The sequence below is a fragment of the Sebastes fasciatus genome, chromosome 24 (assembly GCF_043250625.1).
Source record: "Sebastes fasciatus isolate fSebFas1 chromosome 24, fSebFas1.pri, whole genome shotgun sequence".
NCBI classification, from domain to species: domain Eukaryota; kingdom Metazoa; phylum Chordata; class Actinopteri; order Perciformes; family Sebastidae; genus Sebastes; species Sebastes fasciatus.
In genome coordinates this window covers 14,697,890-14,717,252 of record NC_133818.1, presented here as the reverse complement: position 1 = coordinate 14,717,252, position 19,363 = coordinate 14,697,890, and the positions used below count along the sequence as shown (strand labels likewise).

General features: G+C 41.0%; 1 protein-coding gene across 1 annotated transcript in view; it reads left to right on the top strand.

Moving 5' to 3' along the window:
• The first annotated feature begins 714 nt into the window (after nucleotides 1–714).
• Nucleotides 715–19,363, top strand: part of anos1a (anosmin 1a) — a 32,877-nt gene continuing 14,228 nt past the window's right edge. The window contains exons 1-4 of the mRNA XM_074627354.1: nucleotides 715–988; nucleotides 5,357–5,404; nucleotides 16,024–16,089; nucleotides 17,487–17,709. Coding sequence (XP_074483455.1) covers nucleotides 788–988; nucleotides 5,357–5,404; nucleotides 16,024–16,089; nucleotides 17,487–17,709 — 538 coding nt within the window. The 5' untranslated portion in view covers nucleotides 715–787. The remainder of the gene's footprint in view (nucleotides 989–5,356; nucleotides 5,405–16,023; nucleotides 16,090–17,486; nucleotides 17,710–19,363) is intronic.

Here is a 19,363-nt window from a genome sequence, read left to right as displayed (position 1 = left end):
ACCTCAATGCAGAAAATGAGGAAGGGCGCCCACTGGCAAGTTTTTTTCTTTTTTAATAATATTATTATTCTTAGAGGGCGACCAGAGCCCCCAGGAAGGTGGTGCCCTAGGAGACCGCCCATGGCCTTACACCACAGCCAATAGGAACGCTCTCTCTCTGAAATGACCTGTGATTGGTCAAAGTCTCCCGTCACAGGCTAGAATTTTTAAAGCCTGAAAACGGAGTCATGAGGAGGAACAATTTAATTAAATTATGCTGAAAGGTTATTATGGAATTTTTGCCCAATGATGCCAAAAATATATCCTGCCTACTGCCACTTTAAAATAAGCCTGGTTCGAGTTATTTAGCTGATTTATAACCACAGATGCAAATAAAATCCTGATCATGACATGTTTGATGTGATAATTATAATTAATAATACCTGCATGTGCATCATGCATATACCACAGTAACTGGAGAAATAAAGAAAGAAATCTTGCAATGGTTTTGTTCATAAATTAAGGGACTAATGAATTAGGTCAAGGCAATCACAGACAACATATATTTGTTTCCTGTTATAATATGAGATTGAACTGCTTTAATGGATTTAGAAGTGAATATTTAAAGTGTAGTTTAGGCTGCTGGTTCAGTGAACTGACAGCCTCTCACCACCCTGACCCTAACTGTGAACGCCTAGACTGTATAGCTCCTCCCTTGGCTATATAACTCTAGTTAAAGTGGACTTCCATCAGATTACTCCCCACTGCATCCTCTTGTTTCACCTCCTCCTCCTCCTCTGTGAAGAAGATGCTGGCCACCAGCGGAGGTATAAGGACGAGCCTGTCTCTGTGGATTATTCTCCTCTTCAGCTCGGATGTGTGCGCCAGGAAGCAGCGCGAGGACCCTGATGATGATGCTGAGACCTGGTCGGAGGGTGTTTCCAGGGCGACGTGCTCCTCGCGCTGCCTCAGTCTGCACAGTGTGGCCGCGCGCTCCTCTCCGCTGCAGGTAGGACCCGATGGATGGATGGAGCCATGGATGACTTATTAATATGAAGGTTATGGCACTTTAAAAGGCATTCAAACTAGAATAATCAGCACATTTTAGGGGCCAAGAAATAATAAATGTAAAACTATAAAGTTGGATAAATATCATCAGTGTTGGCAAAGCTTTTTTATTTAATTACAAATGCACTTAATTGATTTTCCATAATATCCTGCAGTGTTTTGGCTGTTTGAATGTGATTTTTTTTTTACCTCTTTGGCAGCAAATCTTTTCAAATAAAGTATGAGCTCAACCTGTAGAGACATGAATCCCAATGCGCAGCATATGTTACGGTTAAATGCCAATGTAAGTAGATTAAAAGCAGGCACAATGTTTACTATGATTTATAATTTGATTTGAAAACTGTAGTGAAATGAATGGAAACTAGTGTTTGCCTTGAAGGAATCAAAGTACAATACAGTGATGTGTGTTTAACTGTACCTGTACCTACAAAAGCTTTGGTATAGTCCTTTAATTTGTTTGCTTTCATTACAGCCTTTTTAAATACTTAGATTATTAGGCCAAGTATCCACCATTAAAATAAATAAATAAATAATAATGTATTTCTTTTGTTATTTATTCAGTTAACTGTCTGTGAAGTTATTAGTCATTATAAATTATTAATATTATTTATTATATCATCATGGATAATATAATGTAACAGTGTAATTGTGTTTTTTGTTGTTGTTGGAGAATCCTTCATAATATGTATCTTTGATGAGTCACGGCTTTAAAGAACCACTGACTCAAATTTAATTTGAATTAATCAGAGTTTTGACAGAATTTTGAATACTAAATATCACAAACAATATATAATGCCAGTCTAATAATATTTAAAAGACTGGTATTTAATAATCAATTTAAATATTTATGGGTATAATTGAGCTGCGTAAAGCTAAAGGTAATACATTTTTACTCAAATGGACTTGAATCAATCTTGAATCTTAAAGGTCCCATATCGTGATCATTTTCAGGTTCATACTTGTATTTTGTGTTTCTACTAGAACATGTTTACATGCTGTAATGTTCAAAAAACACTTTATTTTCCTCGTACCGTCTGCCTGAACATACCTATATTCACCCTCTGTCTGAAACACTCCGTTTTAGTGCATTTCAATGGAATTGCAATGGAATTGCGTTCATAGGCAACAGTTTGGGTCCATGTTTACTTCCTGTCAGCTGATGTTGTTTACATACACTGCAACAGGAAATAAACTGTGAGCACAATTAGAATGTTTACATTTAAAACTGTGTAATGGTCTTAATATTTTAGATTTGTGACATCACAAATGGACAGAAATCTTAGCGGCTTGTTTCAAATGCGCAATTTCTGAATATGTGTATTTCTCCATATATTGAGCGTTTTGATAGTTTAACAGTATTTATATAGTACTTAAAACTGCTTTATAATATAAAAGACATGAAAATCTCACTTTTTACAATATGGGACCTTTAAATAATTTCAAACATAAGCCTTTGTTAAAGCTAGGGGTGGCAGTGGTCTTGACTGTAATAAACCCATCCAATAATTTGTCCCGAATGTAATGATTGGACGAGCTACCTACTTGCCCCATAGCAGCAGTTTGAACTTGAACTAAGGATCTCCACCAGGTAAATAAAAAGACCACAATAACTTTCTTATTCTGTGTTATTATTAAAAAAATATAAATAATATTTAAATCCCTGCGACCCTTTTGACCAACAGGGATGCGAGCAGAGGCTTGTTATCCTGATTATATTATTCATACAGATCCCCCCCTCTGTCAGTAACTATCTCTTCCTGTACACTCACTTAGAGCAATCATGAGTGCACCGAATGACGGTCCAGTCCACAACCAGGAGACATCAGACTAAACCATGAATGCCTGCGGTGCTGTCTTGATATTCCTTTCCTTTTATCTCCCTAAACCAAGAAGTAGACTGCAGGCTTTAGCTCCACGTCTTCACTTAACTCCTCAGACATCTAAAGCATCACTCATCCATTCTCGGTCTAACAGTGCCCAGCATTCAGGCCAAGCGAGTCACTGATGGTTTTGTGCAGCGCTGATGTCAAATCATTGGCTGCTGGAGTGTGAAACACACTCACATTGACCTCCTCGTGGACGTGGGTGGGATGATGGGGGCTGGGGGATGTCTGGGTCAGGCCAGACTGGGGTAATCAGGAACAATATGACTCTGTTGATGCTATATTTTATTGCTTTGGTCCATTCATAAAAATGTTGTGACCAGTACAGTATGAATGATTCAGGGGTCCAGCTGAACCGGGGGTCTGGAACATGCAGTGGTTTATGGGTATTTATTGTGTTACAGCCGTTGTTGAGCTGTGTCAGTTTCTAGCGGTACCCAAGTCACCATTTTAATCTACATTTATGTTGCACCTTCACTTTTATTGTTTGCAATGTGTGCTGTTTTTAGGTCTACACATGATGCTCCCATCAGGCTTTTCAGGGATGACACCGATCACGATATCAAGATAAGATAACGCTTTACTGATCCGGTTGTTGCAGCAGCACAAAGGCATTTGATTTGATTTATTACCTCAGTAAACATTGTAAACATGAGTTTATGGTCTCAATCTCTAGTTTCAAGTCTTCTTCAATGATGTTCATTTAGTAAATGATGGTCCCATTTAGAGTCAAATAGACCATAAAGCAGGGGATGCTTTAGGGCGGGGCTACCTTGTGATTGGCAGGTCGCTACCACGGCGTTGTCCGGTCTGGGAGTTTGCCTGCGTTTTCGTCTTTCACAGTGTGTTTTCAGTTCGTGAAAGTTAATTATAACCTTTTTGGTTGCCTAGAAACGTCTTATTCAGTGTTCGGTTGTACTTAGCTCCACCCTGTCGTGTCATTTCTGGTTACATAAAACCGAGACGGCGACGGCCAAATTGCCGAACTCGAGGCTCCAAAACGGCAGTCCACAAACCAATGGGTGACGTCACGGTGGCTGCGTCCACTTCTTATATACAGTCTAATTGTCCCTCAAGCAAGTACACATTTACTTACCTTGTTTTTACATCATCAATGCTTTCAGAAAAGTGTGCAACACAAAATTATTAAAGAATTTACACCATGCGAGTGTAATTTCAACAGAAAAATTGGCATTAAAACTACATTTTCAAATGGGGTCAACAGACAGGACATGATAGGTAAAAATGTCCATCGTCATTACCAAATATATTTGTAATTAATCAGATTACCACGGACTAATCAGTGCACTGGGGGCATTGATCTGGGCCGCTGCCCGTGTGGCCTTGTTGGTAAGCCGGCCTCGCCTCAGGCTGCGAGTGGTCTGCCATGTTGGAATAGACCGAGAGAAGCCTGTCTGGGTGACATTTACTTGTTGTAGTTCATTTGGTCTGTTTGGTGATCTTTACAACCACCAATCAAGTCATTTACTCATCCCTACATGTTATTACTGCTGCTGGGAGCTGCCTGGTCAACCACTATGTAGTCTGAGCAGCTCCACTGGGGCTCAGTGTTATGATTTGCTGAAGTGCAGCTCAGTTCACAGAGAATAGGAACCTTCACCTGTTTTGATGTGTAATTGTGGTTCTTCCAATACTGTCATTAGTTGTAAAATGAAAAAAATAGATGCAAAACACTGAGCTCACAATTGCATATTTAATCCGTACAATGGACTTCTGGTGTCAATATTATGTGAATGGCTAGCAAGATAGGGCTCACAATATTCAATAGTTTTCTTATTGTCAACAAATCTGGTAAAAAGACCAAAAATAATAATACGGAAGCTCACATTTATTGTGACCGTTTGCAGGCAGCCAGAGCTACGATAGTACATCATATCTGTACAGAGACCGGACTAAACTGTGTATAAATGCATGCTGTGTCTATCCATATTTGTTATACTGTTTAGGTTATGAATACACTGTTCTGTGTTTACTTAACAAATCCAAAGAGATCCGAGAACAGGAGTGCTGATTAGACACCGGTTCTCCTCTGGAGTCCCACTGAAAAAATAAACCCACTGTACTCCCGTCTCATGTGGCTTGACCAATGATCCTGGATCTGCACTCATTATTTTTCAGCTAACAGCCTCAGGCTCTCAGCAGGGAGCCATGAAGGACATCAAGTCCCACAAACTGCAGAGGAAAAGCAGTCATTTGTCTTTATACAGAAAAATAGCAGTTTTGCTGTACAAAGTGTGAACTCTGTGACGTTCTCTTGACAAACTGTAATTATATTGCCTGCCGGTGAGCTGTGACTGTAACCTATAAAAAGGACATTAAAATGTATTCTTCAGCACTTAATGTAGTGAGACCGGCTTTCTCATTTGTGGTTCTCTCTTTGTCTCCTTCTTTATTCTCCTCTTCAGAATAATGGATCCTTGGGCTGGTGTCACAATCATAAACAGTGCGCAAAGGTAGGTAACCAGTGATTCACAAACTTTTTTCAACCACAGCATCATTCATAAAAGCCATTTCAATTCATTATAAATGTCATTTATATTTATTTTAGACAGAGAAAGGTTAAGAAGCGTGTGCTCATTTGTAAATAATAGTAATAGTCCACAAAATATCCGTACTATATTCATTCATGGAGCTCTTCAAGTCACTGCATGTTCTACAACACTGTCCTACATATATTTCAGAATAAACGCCTCGTGTTAACAAATGAAGGAATTTTGTCCACAGAAAAAAAAAATGCATGAGGGCTTTTATTTTGAAATGGAAACAGGAAGTGTTGATTTAAAAATAAATCTTTACTTTTTTCACGTCTGTGACATATTCAACAGATGTCTAGACATTGAAACTGTAGTAATGTTGCTGATATGATGTCAGTATACAGTCAATAGATCATTTTCACTGTCTGTTGCTGCTGTGAGACGCGTTCCCTAACAGTTTTAGTTATAAAGTTAGTTATATATATAGTCTGCTCAAGTTCTATACTCTCAGAATTTTTTTTTTTCCATCATTTGCTCCAACAGTCACTATTTCTGACTGCTGCATAACTGCATTTTAACAGGATTTTAATATGGTGAATTTATTGCTTATTTTCTCTGCTTTGATATGTTTGAAAGTGTCATATAAAAACGTAACTCATGCACATGTTACCGTATTTAGTTATATTGTAAGACGATATTAAAAGTAAAAAAATGGAAATAAATGTTGCCAGAACCTTAAGGCACCCCAGGGTGCCGTGACCATACACTGCTCTTCACTTTAACATGCCTGCAGCACAATGTGCATGTTGATATCATCAGTTCCCTTTAGCTGATCAGTCTAAAGATAGGAAGTCATGTGGGACCGCTGGTGTTTTCCAGTGTAATAAATCACTCCACCTGTGCACAGAGTGTGTGTCACCTGGATGTGCATGTATGTGCGGCAATAAATCACTCCACATGCAAACCAGTGACACTGTTCTGTGTGTGTGTGTATGCAAGTGTAAACCTGTATTGATGCATGCTGCTGTACTGTAGTGGTTATTACCTATTCCTCAGCTCTACCATTCATCACCAAACCTGCCTTTTTATCCTCTGACGTCCGATACATCACACCAGTTTCCCAGCTAATACATCAACGCTCTTATGATATTACATTCAAATCATAAAACTTCCCCCCGGTAACTTTCATGAAATTATGCTCAGATGATTTCATTTCACATCCACTGCGCGGACATCGCCCTGTTTCTGTAGATATTTAACAGCCCCACCACAAGGAATATCGTCTCCTTGTTGAGCTATGGAGATATTAACGCGCCCTAGCAGCCTCTCTCTTTGTTAACCACGCGATCCTAGTGATGGGTAATTGTGATGACATGTTAGCGCATCAGACATCTCCCCAGCTGCATTATTAAGAGCCTCTAAAGTGAAACATCACTCAGGCCTTTTTAATGCATGATCACAGGGAGGAAAGGGTTTCATGGTCGGCGTGAATTAGCTCACGATACCAAAGAGCTGCTTCATCCTGTCATGTGTTAAATACAGCATTTTATTAGTACATTTTGGTTGGCGTTTCATTGGAGAATCATACTTGCACGATGATTATATAACATTTTAGTAATATCTCTTCATGATATTATAATATACATAAGGCTGCCAATCAATTAAGATATGTAAAAGCAAATTAATCACACATTTGGAGCGTCATAGTTCGTATGTAGCCGCAGAACGCCTTGTTTCTGATAATAAAACTAACTATAGGTGAGTTATTACGGCGTTCTCAGACTGACATTCAGGTTTTTTATCTGCACTCCTTCCATAGATAAGAGCAGTGTTATCCTCTAGTGTCTTTTAGTTTGGAGAGTCCTCCAAATTACACTGCTGTTTAATGGTGGTTAATTGTGAAATGAGAGGCTCTTTCAGCCTGATGTTAAATCGATGCAATCCTCTGAGGATATCGCTGCGTGCAATTTACTCCGGAGCAGCTTGATCGTCTGTTTGCTCAGTGGACGTGGTAAACGCCGTCGGAGCTGCTCTGCGATGACGAGTGCTCTCCGAAGCATCGCCGGAGGTCAGGGCTGTATCGGACGCATTCTCTTGTATTTTGGGTGGTTGGTTTGCCGACATTACAGCTGATCATTCTGGTTAGAATTCTCATGATCGGCTGTGGAGGCATAAACTACTTTTATAACGTTTAATCTGTTTTCAGTAACAAGCATTGGCTTGTATTATTTCAAGGCTAAGTTAATCCAAATCACTACTATCTGCATGTTTGAATGGGCAAACTTTAAACCCTTTTGGAATGTGTTCGATCTGGCAGGAAATTTAGTTTAAAACATTGAAAAAAATTAACTGGCATTATTATCTTGCTGTCTCGTTTGTGTCCATGAATGGATGAGGAGAGACTAGTTGCTGAGGTCGAGGAATATCCCGAGCTATAGTCCGAAAAATGTCCCAACAGCCCGTTATACCGAAGCACTGTGTCCTATCAGTTTTTGTAAAATCCCGAAACCGACAAGCCAACGTTCACACCCCCACTCGCGCCGTGATTTGCCAGCTGTGTGGAGGTGAGAAAAGAGCCAGGGCTTGACCTTCTCTCTCAAGCTCTGTTTTCATTTGTTACACAACAACTTCTGTCACTTTGCATGTGAACAACCGAGTGCATATGAATGTCTTCCAGGAGATCTGAAAATCACCCCGCCCTTCAACGTGGCTGTTTGGATCAGTTCTAAACACTTTGGATTCCTGACGTGGTCGGACATACCGGTTCTGATGGTCCCCATAGTGTTAGTGTTAAAGCAGCAGCAGCACCAGTGATGCTCTTAGCCTAGAAGTTATTTTTTATGTGTGCAACGTCAACCCAATCTAAAGTCAATGGGCTGAGCGGGAACATGCGGGTGAGGCCAGAGAGAGACAACAACATGGAATCAAACCAAGACAAAAGACAACTTTTTGTGCTTGTGCGCTTTACATTCAGATGAATGGGTGTCATCTTGGACCTCAAAGTAGTTTTAATATAAATACCTGTGGTTGTATACCTGTGGTTCTAGTAGCTATGGGTCAGAGGTGAGGTGAGAAAAGTTATTCCTAATTTTTTGTGTGTTTTCCTACGAATGTCCAGCAACACCTGCTCCAGTCTTTTTAAAAAAAATGTCTAACTTCACAGGAAACAACCTAGTTAGGTTTAGGCAACAAAACCACTTAGTTAGGTTTCGGAAAAGATCGACTTTGTTAGGTTTAGGCAACAAAACTAAAAGGGGAGTTTTTTCTTGCCACTGTCGCATAAGAATGCGTAAAAATGCTCATGGGGGATCTCTTGCTGGGTCTCTAAATTATAGAGTCTAGACCTGCTCTATAAGAAAAGCGTCCAGAGATAACTTGGATTTGATGCTATATAAAAATTAATTGAATTGAAACCTACATAGGTTCGGGAAAAGATCGTGGTCCAGGTTAAAATAACTCTGGAAGTGATAGAACTTAACTACGGAAGTTACATGACAAATAAATCAACATGGACTTCTGGTTTCACACGGGGTACGAACGCCGGTCTTCTGGGCTAAAGTCTTTTTTGACGCACTCCAATCCACTCCGACCTCCTCCCTAATGCTGCGTTCATTGCTCTTTATACTTCCTGGTTCACACGTACGTGGATTACATATGAATTGATTTTGTGGGATATACACAATTTACAATGTATTACTTGTCATAGGTGTAGCTACAAACACCCCGTAAGGTTCACAGTTTTGGTTTTATTGACATTTATGTAAAACAAAAACCCTGGTTGAGTGTTAAATAGAATAGATGGAATACTGTATAAAAGTAATGAATATAAATTATATACACTTTAGATACAAATGAACAATGAACCATACGTGGAAAGAGAAGGTCTAATTGTATTTCTGGACACTTTGCCGTCACTCTCAGGGTTTATGTTTGACTCTAAACTTTGCAGTAATGTGGCAATGCCAGTATTGATACATCCCTGTCCAGCTCTTAAGCTCAGAGAGGCCTGATGAGAAGCTTGTTGAAGCTTGTTGCTGTGAGACAGCACCATCACTTTGGCTCGTGACCATTTTGGCCCCGTGTCGTCCTCGCGGGCCCCGGTGGTAATGAGTGCTTGTTAATCCTTCTGTCACTATCTCCTCCAGGCAGACAGCCATTTGCAAGTGCCAGAATTGATTAGCGACACACTCCCACACAGTCCAGTTCAATTCAGCTCTTTAAAAGAGCTTAAAGATGGCACTATACTGTAGCGTCGGAGCCACGGAGCGACATTGCGTGCATTCACTGACGCTGGTGTCTTAGCGCAAAACTTAGACAATTGGCATTGAGCGTGGTGTAACGACTTCTTTCAGTAGCACTTGGCAGCCATTAGTGGACTTCAATACTCCCTACAGCCTTGTTGTGATGTCTGACTGAGAGCCACACATCCCTTTCCTTCACTCCTCCTCACAGCTCACATTTTCAAAACGTACAAAAGCACTTGTGAAATAATTTGCATGTGGTTTGTTCCTTTGGAAAAGCCAAGGTCTTGTCTGTGGATGTTTAAAGGTCTGGAACACGTTCAAAGACAGTGTGAGTTGTCGAAAAAAAAAAGGAAGCCAGAGACAAACAGGGGGCCTGTATCCTCTCCGAGGAGTTTGTCCGGGCAGCGAATCAAACGGCGCCGAGCACCGAAAGAACAGCATTTTGCACGGTCAGCAGAGAAGTTGTTCGCTCCATTATCTCCGGTTGGTCATGGAGGAGCGGTGTGCAACCACACATACACACACACAGTTTTACACTGCAGCCAAATAAACACAAGTCACGTCCTGTGACCTAAAAGAAACAGCTTGGATCCCAAACCGTTTCCAATTTGGTTCTAAATTCTGCAACCGAGACAAAATATCTGTGTTGTCTTCGCTACCAGTTGGGGACTTATAGGTGCTTTCACAAATCACTCTCAACCACATCACAAAGTTTCCCCTGTATTTTCGGCGTAGTGGAATGAAATGCTTGATTTGAGCTTGAAATGGGGCGGAAAACTAACTGACGCCGGGCACGAGAGTGGGAACGTCAGTCTGGATTAGTGGACAAGTCCTCCTGTGGAGACCAGAGTGGGGAGATGGGAGATGGCAGGGCTGGCACAGGGCTATCAGACATGCTTCAAGGAGTCTTCATCGTATAGCAGGAAGAGCTGTATGAACAACACTGTGTAGTCCATTTGGCAGCGACAACCCAACCTCTCCACTCTAAACCTGCAGCATTTTAGGCAGATAACATCAAAACTAGGGCTGTCAATCAATTAAAATTGGCGATTAATTGCAAATTTACATTTTTTACCTGTTCAAAATGTATCTTAAAGGGAGATTTGTCAAGTATTTAATACTCTTATCAACATGGGAGTGGACAAATATGCTGCTTTATGCAAATGTATGTTAATATGTATTATTGGAAATCAATTAACAACACAAAACAAGGACAGATATTGTCCAGAAACCCTCACAGGTACTGCATTTAGCATAAAACAATATGCTCAAATCATAACATGAAGCCCAACAGGCAACAACAGCTGTCAGTGTGTCAGTGTGCTGACTTGACTATTACTTGCCCCAAACTGCATGTGATTATCATAAAGTGGGCATGTCCGTAAAGGGGAGACTCAGGGGTCAGAGGTCAAGGGACCCCTTTGAAATTGGCCATGACAGTTTTTCCTCGCCAACATTTAGCGTTAAGTTTGGAGCGTTATTTAACCTCCTTCGCCAACAAGCTATGTTAGGGTTACCATGGATACATTAGGTATTGTAGTTACATATGATGCCAGTATCTTCACTCTGGCTTTAAAACTGAGGTGGTCTGTCGTTTTTTTTAAGAGGTTCATTAAAAATACCAATTTGCGTTAACGCGTTTTTGTCGCGTTAACTTTGACAGCCCGAATTAAAACAATCAAATAATAATCACAATTATAACAGAACATATTCATGTATATGTGTGGAATCTACTCTAATGTGTTGGGTTAAAGCAAGGCAATGTAACATTGACAACAGTAAAATAACACATTGTCCCTCTTATAAGGAAAAGTTGAATTTATATGCAATAAAACGCACCCCATTGTCTGGTCTCACCAGTAGTTTGTGGCTAATATTAGCTTATGTTAGTAAAATTTAGATCGATTTTGCTGTAGAACTGAGTCAGTTCTCAGACTTGATATCTTTTCTTATGTGACACTATGTTTTTGCATTATCCTGTAGTTGAGAATACAATGCCGATATTCAGAAAAGTTACACAATCTTGCTTAAAAAAAGAAACTACAATATCGCACCTTGCGTTTTATTATTGTATTCACCAAAGTTATAGCTGAGATTTGGGAACATTTGGAACAGTCCGATGGGTAAAGCAACACCAGCAGTCAGTCGGGGCTTCATGTTGGTGTGGTGAACGCAGTGTCACAGCTAGTTAAAAAACGTAAAATTAAAGTGGAACGACGCACCAAACAATAAAGGGGTTTGTGTGATTTTAGAGAGGTTTATATGAGTGTGACTTCACCAAATGAAGTGACCAGAATATTATTGAACACAAGTGCATTGAGCTGTCGCCCTTGCTCGGAGCAGACACGCTCATTCTTGGCACCAGAACGATGCCGCTGGATTGGCACTGCCACTCTACCCTTCACACTGGGGCGCTTGGCGAGTTACCAAGATACCAAACTGGTGCAGCTGACGAAATACAGTAACCTTAGGAAAATCCCAGTTCGCTGGTGCACAGAAAAAAAGTTGTATTCCTGTTATTAATGCCAGCGTGGCAGAATAAAGATGGTGACTCTGTTTATAGCCATCTGAAGGCTGCAGGTATCTACTCCATCTGCAGTTTCGAACTGGAGCCATGTTGCTGCTGTTAATACCCAATTACACAGAGCAGATCTGCCGGCTAAATGTTGTGCAACCAGCACCAGACTGTTGTATAATAACCACAGAGACCTCAGTGCTTACAGTCCATGAGCCAGGGGGTTGGTCGTGCCAATTTGGAGGGACCATCAATCAATCAATTTTATTTATTAACCAGGTCTCATAGTGATTTTTTTTTTTAAAGGTCCCTAGTGTTGGAAAATCCAAGATAGCATTGCAGCAATGGTAGCATTCTATGTGCTATTCTGTGTATGTTACCCTCTTTTATACTGGCTCTATGTGTAAAATAGTGAAAAAAACATGGAGGAATTGTATTGATGGGATGAAAAAAGGAGTGATCGCACATAGAAAGCTCACAATGCTGTGATGCTATCATGCATTTCCCAACACTAGGGACATTGACCTTTTAAATATATCAATATTCAGCCAAATTTTGGGGGTCTGGTTCATGGACTATTTTGTGCACAACAAACTTGACGTTTTGATTAAATATTCTGCACAGTTTCTCCTGCGAACCAGCAGTTCACACAGTGAACAGAGCAATTAAAACTTCTTTCTCAGCTAATAACTCCCTCAGGACGTCCGCTCCTGCCAGTCCTCCCCCGAGTGTCTCCGTCCAGAAAACACTGGATAACTGGAGCAACATCTGACCACAGCGCTGCCTGGAGCTCCGCGTTTTTTTTTTTTTAATCACCTCAAACAATCACTAAACCAATTGAGTTTTAATTTGTTGGTCTGGAATCGGATTCACCGACAGGAATTAAAAACACTGCTTTTCACCCAACTATGTAATATGTGTATTTTATTGACAACATAATTTGGAATAATTGGATTGTTACACAATAAGAAGCCAGTGGAAAACTGGCCTATACGTAATGCTGTGACTAACCAGATGTTCTGGTCTGATTTGGAAGAAGAAATATTGTATTAACTTGTATTATTTTGTCTGTAAAGTGAGCAGCTGTATTTAGAGAAGGGCCTCTTTCCCACCAATTTATTCATAGTTTCCGACAACTATTGCATCTCACACACAACGTAAACACAATTACATACATCCTTTCACAACATGCTGCAGGAAGATGAGGAAACACAGTCCTTGTCAGACCTTTTATGACCCTTTGGTCCAAAAACGCCTAATGACATGCTTTAACTGTTGAGACTTTGTAGCATACAGGACCTAACAGTTATAAAGTAATAATAATAAAGTTTATTTATTATTGAAAACAAACACATAAAACACAACAATACTGTATATAGGAAAGCCTATTGATATAGATAAGTCTTTAAATGGGATTTAAAACAAGATACTGAGTTCCTCAGGCATGTATATTCTGGGGCAAGGCCATGAAGGGCTGTAAAATCTTAAAATCAATCCTAAAACCAATGGGTAGCCAGTGTAAGGTCATTAACATTGGAGTGATGTGTTCTGAGGACTCCCGGCCTACTGGGGAGCTCCCCACAAGAACTACATACTTTCAAGGGCCTTTTTTGCCAATAAGAACGCTGAAAATAGCACTGTATTTCCCCCGGCGCATTTAATAAAGCCTGGACTTCGCTGTCCATTTTTCCGTGTTTTCTTCGGGTTGTCAAAAATGGCGCTTGCCGGTGTTGCATTGGCTCATGTGTTCAACCAATCAACTTACGTCTTGACCATCGGTCTGGAACCAATCACTACATCACTCATGGTTCCTCTTGTACTGGGATAGTACCCACTCTGAAATAGGAGCTAAAAAAAGTTCCTCAAAAAGGCGTTCGAAGAACTACGACCGTTCGTGGTCCGAACACAATAAAAACGGGGGTTCTTAGAAGTATGAAGAAGTCCCTCTGGTCCAAAAACGCCTATTATTGAAAGTTTTATATCATAAAAGACAAAAAGACTGTTTCAATTGCAGGAACATGGGGCTTCCCATGAACTCAACTTTTACTGTAAGAACCTTGTGTGGCATTGGGTGGGAGTGGTGTAAGCAGTTGTGGGACAGACAATAGAAGTGCTGGTATTGTCATTGATTTTCTTTCACATTTACATGATCATATTGTAGATGACCATAGAGGAAATAAGGTGGGCACCGTAGGTGCAGTATCAGCAGCCCGTTTTCATTCCCAGGGCGTCAAACACCGAGGCTGATTTGTCACGGCCGCGTGTTAACGCCACACAAGGCACCGTTATCCAAACTCCTGGGACAAATTCTCTTCAGACCTCAAGTTTGTTCAGAGTTTACAGTATTCTCTAACTCTTCGACCTTGCCTTGTGATACTCGTCCCTGTACATCGCTCTCCTCCCCACTGTTTCTCACTACAGCATGAAATTACAATCAGCGTACACTCGCTCCCCTGGGCTGCCTCTGCTCACTGGTGCAGGATTCAGCTTTATGGTATATATGGAGGGCGATGCCGTTAATTGGTTATGTCAGACATTCAACCCTATTTCTTAAAAAAATACTATTAAATACTACTAATTTGTTTTGTCAAATGGATGCTTGTACATTAAAAATAGCAGGACTTTGACTCTGGAGACCAGAGTTTATGTCGATAGCAATATTTCTTGGGATTTTAAGGATTTAATGACCTAAGGAGAAGTTTATATCCTATGATTACACACCAATTCTCAATTCTCAGTGAGTTTTGTGGTAGATAGTCAAACATTTCTCAGGTGGGCTGAGTTGCGCTGATTGGCTCATTCAGACTCATGACCTCCATATGGTGCTGAATTTGTTTAAGTAATTCAAGTATTTAATACTCTTGTCAACATGGGAGTGGACAAATATGCTTGCTTTATTCAAATGTATGTATATATTATTATTAGAAATCAATTACCAACACAAAAAAATTACAAATATTGACAATAACCCTCACAGGTACTGCATTTAGCATAAAAAATACACTCAAATCAGGTCAGAGCTCAAGGGACCCCTTTGAAAATGGCCATGCCAGTTTTTCCTCGCCAAAATTTAGTGTACATTTGCAGCGTTATTTAGCCTCCTTTGCGACAAGCTGTTATGACATGGTTGGTACCAATCGATCTAGCTTTAAAACTGAGCCCGCTACAACCTAAAAGTAGGGTTAAAGAAATTAGTGGCGTTAAAACAAATTTGTGTTATCGCGTTATTATTGTGTCAACTTTGACAAGCTTGTGTGCAAGCGAACAAAAGCACATTTGATCAGCTACCATGATAGGTTTGTGGACTGACTTCTACCTGTGTCTGTTTTACGTATACTCTTATGTTAAAACACCGGATGTGTTACTGGTTAACTCACTTTGCAATGGTTTGAAAGTTATTGTGTGCTTGTCTAACATGTACTCCCTAGAACCAATTAGGTCAGATGGCCGATTCACAAGGTGATGTAATACAGGATATTTCACCAAAGCAAGCTTTTCATTTTACGGCAGGATGACAGATCGTAATCTGACAGGCAAAGTCAGACCTGGTTTGATAAATTCTCGGTCTGGTCAGTACTTCAGGCTTTAATAATAAAACTCACAGTCTGAATGATTCATATTAGCATGCCAGAGGACTTCTTGTTACCTGTAATAGAGCTCTTTGGATGAAATTATCTAACACTGACTCCGTTCAGCATTCTTTGGTAAGAGAAGCTGTCTGCCACTGAGACATTTTACTCTTAATCAATCTAGAGAGATAGATTCACCTCAGAATCTCCTTAGTCATATGTGACAGTAATTTGTGTCATTGCTCACTCTCGTTGCTTTGCCTTCCACAGTGCCTGGAGCCCTGCAAAGCTTCCTGGGAGATGAAGAGGAAAAGCAATTGCAGAGAGCTGTGTGAGGTACACTGCATTGTATATGCTTTCTGTGCACTAGGAGCGGGAGTATTACGGGATCAAAAACAGCAATGTGTCATTATGTGGAACTATTGATTTAACTTAAAGTCAGAAAATCTGTTAAACATGAGTTTGTTTTCACAAAGTAGAGCTGAATCAGAAGGCTGCAGGTGACGGAGGTCCAATGCAAACACCTTAATCGATCACAAGGGGTTTTGGTTGGACACTCAACAATCACACTTCCATTTACGCTCTGTTAATAGTTCCGATTTATGGTGACTGGACTTTTAGCAAAGGCAACGGTCTGAAAAAGGAATTAGGATCAGGCAACAAATGAACTGAGATTGGACAAGAAAACAATAGGGACAGGATTGGGCAAGAAAACAATAGGAATTGGGATCTGGCAAGAAAACAGTAGGAATCGGGATTGGTCAAGAAAACAATAGGGATCGGGCAAGCAAACAGTCGGGATCGGGATTAGGCAAGAAAACAATGGGAATTGGGACCAGGCAGGAAAACAGTAGGGATCGGGCAAGCAAACAGTCGGGATCGGGATTGGGCAAGAAAACAATAGGAATTGGGACCAGGCAAGAAAACAGTCGGGATCGGGACCAGGCAAGAAAACAATCGGGATCGGGATTAGGCAAGAAAACAATGGGAATTGGGACCAGGCAAGAAAACAGTAGGGATCGGGCAAGCAAACAGTTGGGATCGGGATTGGTCAAGAAAACAATAGATATCGAAATAGGGCAAGCCAATAGTAGGGGTTGAGATTGGACAAGAAAACAATGGGGATCAGGTCAAGAAGAAAATTTCACTCAAATGTTCAAGCCTTTGTCCTGTTAAGTATTATTGTCATTGAAGGGCTGTTAAATTTAACCAGATCTCCTGTTGAATGTCATTTAAATATCTTCATGTTTGTAGATACTCATGTATAATGTAGAGATGTTGTATCTGTCAGGGGAACACGGGGAGGGATGCAATTGCGGACCAGGGGAATCTTAAAGTTAATCCCGAAGGATAACCACAAAAAGCGATTCAAAGGGAGAGGGGAAACAGCAAATGAAAACAGGCCTAAAAGAATCCCACAGATAGGTTCATGTGGTACTTCTGCAGATTCACACAGCCCTATACAGATAGAGCAAAAACAGGACAGCACTCTCACTACCTCTGACAAAGAGACAATGAGTCAACACCTGAGCACTGAAACCAGGGGTAGATATAGGCTTCAACCAGCTGATCCTCATCAGGGACAATTAGGCTCCACAGCTGCCCCTGCTCAGAGATCATGAACCCAACCAACCTGCTGAGTGGCAGGTGACCCTCACAGGATTGTTCTTGCTTGAAAACCTAATAAGTTACCCAGCCTATGATGCTAACCGATCTCCCTCCAACCCATCCAGCGGGTGTTTCCCAAGAAGCACTGGGAGTGCGTGACCAGCTGTGAGTTCCTTCAGTCCGTGTTGGCGGTGAAGCAGGGCAGATGTCCACCTCCAGAAAGAGCCAGCGGCTTCGAAGCGGCCTGCGTGGAGAGTTGTGATCACGACCGGGAATGCTCCGGTCCGAAGAAGTGCTGCTCCAACGGCTGTGGCCACACCTGCCAGTCTCCCAAAGACCTCTACAAGGGTACGTGGAGCCAGACGAGTGTGTTCTGCACACTCAGAGCCCTGCTGTCCCGAAACAGGGAGCAAACACAAGCAAAATGTCCAGGTGTAAACACACATGACCAGCATACTTTTTTGAAATTTTGATGACCACCATCATTAGCGCAAACCAGGTGCAGCCAGTAGCAACATGTAAAGGAAGCTAATGCATTATTAGTAGAAGGAATACAGAATGAACAGGTTGAGTCGGGGAAAATTGCAGTAATGACGAATCCCATGAGCTCCTCTCACCCCCTTTAAAAAGCAGACAGATCAAACAAACCTGAGGAGAGAGGCTCAGATCTCTGAGAGAGAGAAATGTTCAAGAAATGCGTCTTGAATGTAGGTTAATTCCAATAAACATTCATAAATTCACATGCAAAATATCAGCCCTTACTGCATCTATTTATTGGAAAAAGTGAGGGGAATGTATACATTTCCATGAGCAGAATAAGGTGGTGGATGGGTCAAACAACCACATGACTTTCAACCAGCTGTTTCATGGCCCGCGTGAAACTAGAAGAAAGGTCACGTCAGTCTTTAGTCACGTGACTCGTCGGTATCGTCAGTCTTGTTAGTCTCGTGAGTCGTTTAGTATCGTCAGCAGCGGGGCAAAGACTATAAAAGCAAAGAGACGAAACTCCGGCGTTTTTTTGACAACAACCATTGCTGCCATTTATAACCTTAAACACTTATTAAATTTATTATATTTTATTGTTCAACACAGGCCATTTTGGTAGAATATGACAATAGAATAGTGTTACTTTTGTACTTTTTAGGCAGACGTTTTACAGGCATCCGTAGCCGCTCTCAGTCCAAAATGGCGGAAACTGCTGGGCGCCGATGTTGCAATAGAACAAACTGTTGTCTTTCACTTCTTGGCAATATGCGTTCTTTGCCCGTGAGTCATTCTTTAGTCATGTGACTACGTTTAGTGTCAACGTTATCCAAGTTAACGTCAACCACGACCGGTTCCTAACCCGAACTAAGTGGTTGTGTTGCCTAAAACTAACTTCCCATGAAGTTTATTTTGAAAGGACACTATGCATGTAATGAGCATATATTGACACGCCGTCCCTGGTCCGTCCAAAAGTAACACAAGAGGGGCATATGAGGCGCTGATGTGTTGCTCAGTAACGTATGGATTGGTAACTCTTTCTTAGTCACATTGAAAATTGTTTTTAATGAATCAGTGATCTGGTAATCTGTGTGTGTGTGTGTGCCAACTAAAGACACACAAATTGTCCTGTTTGCAATGTAGGTGGTCTGATTTCATGCCAAGATGAGCACCAAAATAGCACCGCGCCGACTAATCCGTCAATCTGAATCTTTAATTTGAAGATGTTTTCTATTATAAAGCTACATTTATTGTCAGGAAAGTGCTGTGTTGTTGTTAATATTATTATTAATAAGCATTCCTGACATACTTAAACGTCTTGTCAACCTAAAAAAAAATCCGTCATCCCAGCCTCCCATGGGCCTGTGCTCAGATAAATGAGGTAAATCCAGGTGGAACAAACAGAGTGCGGCTGTGCTGCTGCTGTGAGTCGGAGTCAGGTGGAGCTTGCCCTACTTAGGCCTCCATTGTCAGAGGAGGGATCAAAGAGAGCTGAGGAAAAAACACATCCTGGGAGCTA